Source organism: Miscanthus floridulus, chromosome 19 (genome assembly GCF_019320115.1).
Source record: "Miscanthus floridulus cultivar M001 chromosome 19, ASM1932011v1, whole genome shotgun sequence".
Classification (NCBI taxonomy): Eukaryota; Viridiplantae; Streptophyta; class Magnoliopsida; order Poales; family Poaceae; genus Miscanthus; species Miscanthus floridulus.
In genome coordinates, this window is record NC_089598.1 from 19,196,513 (window position 1) to 19,202,052 (window position 5,540).

Consider the following 5,540-nt stretch of genomic DNA (forward strand, 5'->3'; position numbering starts at 1 on the left):
GTCGGATAGGTGACCAGTACCTGCTAGCTAGCAATGAAGAATGAAGAATGAAGAATATGAGGTGGACATTATTGTAGCATATATATACACAAGAAACACCCCTATTATATGCTGCCTAAGCAAATCAGTGCATGCACAATTGCGCACACACACACACCACTACGGGAACCAGGAGCTTTGCCCCAAAAACACTCGGCAAAGGGTTTGCCGAGTGTAACACTCGGCAAACGACACTCGACGTAGGTTTTAACGGCAAAGAGCTGTTTGCCGAGTGTCAATCGTCGGGCACTCGGCAAAGACTTTGCCGAGTGCCCCCAAAAACACTTGGTAAACATTTTTTGAAAAAAAACAAGCACCCTGCTCCGTCGGCCGCCACCACCGCCCATGCCACTGCCTCCACCACCGCCCATGCCGCCGCCGACACCATTTTTTTGGGAAAGGAGGGGGCGCCGGATCCAGGGAGAGGGCGGCGGATCCGGCAAGGGGGCGGCGGATCCGTCGAGGGGGCGTCGGATGAGGGGGCCGGGAGCGGAGGGGAGGGGCGGCGGTCGGATCCGGCGATGGAGGGAGGGAGGAGGGGGCTGGGAGCGGAGGGGAGGGGCGGCGGCCGGAGGGGAAGAGGGCGGCCAGGAGAGGAGGGGAGGGAGGCGGCGCCGGCGGGAGGAGGGGAGGGAGGCGGTGCCGGCGAGAGGAGAGGGGGCGCTGGGGGCCGGGAGGAGAGGGGAAGAAGAAGGCGTGGGGACGGTAGGGGTGGGGCGTTGGGGACGGGAGGGGTGGGTTAAGTAGGATATTTTTTGTTTGCCGAGTGTCCCAGATCGGGGCACTCGGCAAAGTTTTTTTTATTTTTTTGTTCTCCTTCTTTTTTTGCTCTGTGCAAAAAAGAAAACACTCGGTAAACCCTTTGTTTGCCATGTGCAAAAAAAACACTCGGCAAACCCTTTGTTTGCCGAGTGTTTTTTGCGTAGCACTCGGCAAAGAGCTCTTTGCCGAGTGCCCAAGGGAATGCACTTGGCAAATTAGAGGTTTCCGGTAGTGCACAAACACTGTGAAATCTAAACATAAAAACACTCGGCAAATTAGAGGTTTCCGGTAGTGCACAAACACTGTGAAATCTAAAAGGGTGGTCATGAACAAATAAAAGCATATACACGCATGTGTGTCTAACTTGCGCTTGATTGGCAGACATGCTCTCGACAGATTAGTTGGAGCCCAAGACGCAACGGGAATTGATTGAGAAGAGCTAGCAGAGAGAGCTAGCGCAGCAGCTGCATGCGTGCTTAAGATTCATATAGAGACGGGACGACAGATAGAGATCGTTAGAAGCATGCAACAGGCAGCAGGTCATCTCATCAGCAACTACGTCTACCGTCTACGTGCAGCGTACGTACGTGCGTGCGGTCTCCAATAGCTATGCTAGCCACTGCTTTGGGCCGGGGGTCGTCAAAAGCGCGCGAACAATGCCCCCAACACTGTGCATATACCGGGCGTCTCATCAGGTCCACTAGATCGAGAAAAAAGGACTCGATCGAGATTCTATGGGCCCGGCCTGTGCTATCAGACTCAGCCAGCAACAAAAGCTATAGCCTAGCCATTGCACACAGCCACACAGCAGTAAACATCAGCTAGCTAGCTCATCAGCCAACAAGTCCCGGCCACTAGCAAGTTGTTACTGCTGCTAGTCCTGATGAGATCGAGCTTCACATACTCCTATATAAACTGGGCATCGGCTGTGGGACAAGTATGCAAACCAACACCAACCAGTTTCCTGCAGCTAGCCAAGTACATAGAGTACAACGGACTCCTGTTCTCGAGAGCAAGTTGCAGCAGTTAAGCTAGGGATCGGACGACGACATGGCCGGCAGCGGCAGGGAAAGGGAGCCGCTGGTGGTTGGTAGGGTGGTGGGCGACGTGCTGGACCCCTTTGTCCGGACCACCAACCTCAGGGTCAGCTACGGCACCAGGACCATATCCAACGGCTGCGAGCTCAAGCCGTCCATGGTGGTGAACCAACCCAGGGTCGAGGTCGGCGGACCCGACATGAGGACCTTCTACACCCTCGTACGTATATACACATATCCAGATCTCATCTGATCCGACACATCATTTTCTTCTAGCCAGTCTAGCTAGATTTTGATATAGATATCGATTCTGGCCGGTGGTGGTGATTATTTCATTCATGATCATATATCATAAAAAATGAGATCCAACGTACCTAGGAGGAACTAGGTGCGTGGTTTTTCATTAAGAAGATTCGTGATATAGCATGAACGAAAATGATCGGAATGAATGAATGGAACAGTTAAATATATGGCTTAATGAGTATAATAATAATGGCTTCGTTCTTCAGGTGATGGTCGACCCGGATGCTCCAAGCCCAAGCGACCCAAACCATAGGGAGCATTTGCACTGGTAAATATATATACTCACAATCCCTAGACGCGATCCCTTCGCTCTATCTAGCTATCTATATGTTATGAGCTAGCGGCTAGTCCATTACAACTAGTTGTATATATGTAGCATGTAAATCTTATGGGAGTTACTATATATATCTCATGTGGCTGAAATTTTTAGGACTTCTCAAGTAACAATATTACACAATTAATCAACTAGTAGCTAGTACAATTGAAAGAACAGCTGATCACAAGAGACAATTCACAACTTCTTTTAATAATAGCTAAACAATGATAAAATTACATGTCTGGACAACAATAAAAAATCAGGCATCTAAGATATATGAGCAGTAAAATCTTATACTATATTATCATCATATGATTGGATTATTGATCATATCCTCTCTGTACTGTCTTGTTCACGCAGGCTGGTCACTAATATTCCGGGAACTACTGGGGCTGCATTTGGTGAGTGTATATGCATGTCACTCCGCCCTGTCATAGACTGTCTGTCTGTCTATACATCTATGCCCACACAAACTTTTCTCTTTTTTTAACTGATCCAGACAAACTTTTTACTACACTGCCTGATTTCCTATATTGTGCAGCCAGATCAAACTCATACGGCACACCAACATAGAGTTACACTTGTTGCTTGGTCGGTTTTATAGAGAAATACAAATTAACTATATGCCATTACACACGTAATTAAGCTACTAGATATATGGTGAACACCACCGACCAGTCATATAAATAATTAAGAGAGTTTCTATATTTTAGGTAGGGATGGATTCGGATCAGATTTGAACAGATATGGATTCGGATACCACTATTTACCATATTTTAATTCGTATTCGAATACGAATACGGATATTGTCAGATACTAATCCAAAACGGTTATCTCGAATTCGGATTCGAAGTAGGATATCTACTTGATTTTGAAGATAACATGTATCTATTTGCTTATAGATAGTTTCGTAGGGTAATAAAATCATTATGGATGAAGGAATTTAATATATAGATATATATAACACTGTGGATAAAGACAACTACCAAAAAAATAAAATATTTTAATCAATATTTCAATAATTAAATATATAAAAATATAAGAAAATAAGAGATAATATGTATTAATTACTAAATTCAAATAAAAAATAAATTCTAGAAGTATATAGATAAAATAAAATACTAATTAATATTATTAGCCATATTAAAATTAGTTAAACTTTGGATTTATATATCATTAATAATATTAAAATTACATTAGCCATAGATAACTTTTAAATAATGGCACATATCATCTATTATATTAAAATATTATCATTTGCATAGTTAATTAGTCATAATTATAAGATTTAGATGGTTTCAAATAATTTGTACTTCACGTATACGGATATTATCGGATATTGCACATTTTTATCGGATTCGGATGTGGAATCAGATAGAGAGAATAATCTTCAGAAACAAATACAGATACATCTATTTAGCATCCATGTTTAAATCGGATATGAATACGGATATCCATATTTACGCTAAAACGGATATGGACATCAGATCTTGGGATATCTGGACATCAGATCTTCGGATATCTGGACATCAGATCCGGATCCATTCTTAATTTTAGGTGGCAACGATCTTATACAACGAGCTAGTATATATAATGAAAAAAACAACTTACAGGAGATAATTTAATTTATAATTTTTTTATAGCCAAACAATGATAAAATAATATGTTCACCGAAGAAGACCAACTCAAAAAAATAGGTACATGAAATACAGGAGAAGTGGTTAAGTAATAAGCTAATTATATATATGGTACTGCATGCTCGATCATAAATAAATATATATATTCGTATACGTACGTGATGGATGCATGGGTGATATATGATGCAACTTCTGCTGGTGGCATGCAGGGCAAGAGGTGGTCTGCTACGAGAGCCCTCGGCCGACCATGGGGATCCACCGCTTCGTGCTGGTGCTGTTCCAGCAGCTGGGGCGGCAGACGGTGTACGCCCCGGGGTGGCGCCAGAACTTCAACACCAGGGACTTCGCTGAGCTCTACAACCTGGGCCCTCCCGTGGCCGCCGTCTACTTCAACTGCCAGCGTGAGGCCGGCTCTGGGGGAAGGAGGATGTACTCATGAATCTTCACATGCAATGCAAACCACTACACTACGTACTCCATGGACCAGCTAGTATGGACATGCATATCCATCCCAGTGACCCAATAAGCACACACTACTACTCAACTATACTAGCTATATATACTTGCTTGCTATCTAGCAGCACTGGCCAGGCAGCATGCGCTAGCTATAATTGCTTGGCAATACTACATATCATATGCAGGCATATGTATATATAAGCCATGCTAGCCGTGTATTGTATATTGCTAGCTTGTATCTAGGCGTCACTTATGTGTGTATATGTACATATGATGTATAGGTGCACATGCATGTGTATGTATCATATATATGCTTGGGAGATAAATTAAACAGCGTGTAATAATAAATAAATGACATAGGCCGCTGCTAATTAAGATGCTTATAACGCAACGTACTTGGTGTAATAAGTCGTCAGTGGAAAACAATGTATAATAATTATCTAGCTTTTGTGTGGAGAAATCAGCAGTGTTGGTCTATTTCATGCATGGATCTATATATAATATATATTATAATACATACATTGTTGTTAAGGGCCCCTTGCTTATATTATTATATATATGGATTATGCAAGCGCACGCTTTGAACGGCGTACATCTGCCAGCCTGCCGGGCCGGGGCACGCCCGATGCTTCGGTGGCCGTTTTCCTTTTTTTATTTCTAAAAATCTTTTTTCTCTCTCTTCAGGCTGCCACCTAATATCTTATCGCCTCTTCAGAAAAATGATATCTCCGGAAAAGATTTTCTTTTGACTCAATCCTCTTCTTCTCCGCCTTAGCAACAAAACAATTTCAGGGTAGCTGATGATAGAACTAATAAAATAGATATTTTTTGTTTTCTACTCACGCGAGCCCATATCCTTCTTCTAGCATTATTGTTTGCTAAATTATTATTATATTAGTAACATAGAGGTAATATAATCCACGTCAAATAATTAACACATGCCTTATGCATAACATGCAGTACGTTAGTAGTATATAGTCGCACTACTAC

The 5,540-nt window shown here is 42.9% G+C and overlaps 1 protein-coding gene across 1 annotated transcript; it reads left to right on the top strand.

The window, feature by feature from the left end:
* Positions 1 to 1,728: 1,728 nt before the first annotated feature.
* Positions 1,729 to 5,065, top strand: LOC136527930 (protein VERNALIZATION 3). Its single transcript, XM_066520796.1, has 4 exons — positions 1,729 to 2,058; positions 2,348 to 2,409; positions 2,818 to 2,858; positions 4,304 to 5,065. Exons 1-4 carry the CDS (start codon positions 1,852 to 1,854, stop codon positions 4,531 to 4,533), a joined length of 540 nt encoding a protein of 179 aa, XP_066376893.1. The 5' UTR covers positions 1,729 to 1,851; the 3' UTR covers positions 4,534 to 5,065.
* Positions 5,066 to 5,540: the final 475 nt, after the last annotated feature.

What these genes read in the sequence shown, in the direction of transcription:
- LOC136527930 (XM_066520796.1), top strand. Translation starts at nt 1,852, where the DNA reads ATGGCCGGCAGCGGCAGGGAAAGGGAGCCGCTGGTGGTTGGTAGGGTG. An exon ending in TGAGGACCTTCTACACCCTC is followed by an intron (nt 2,059 to 2,347) that starts GTACGTATATAC and finishes TTCGTTCTTCAG; the next exon opens with GTGATGGTCGACCCGGATGC. An exon ending in CATAGGGAGCATTTGCACTG is followed by an intron (nt 2,410 to 2,817) that starts GTAAATATATAT and finishes TTGTTCACGCAG; the next exon opens with GCTGGTCACTAATATTCCGG.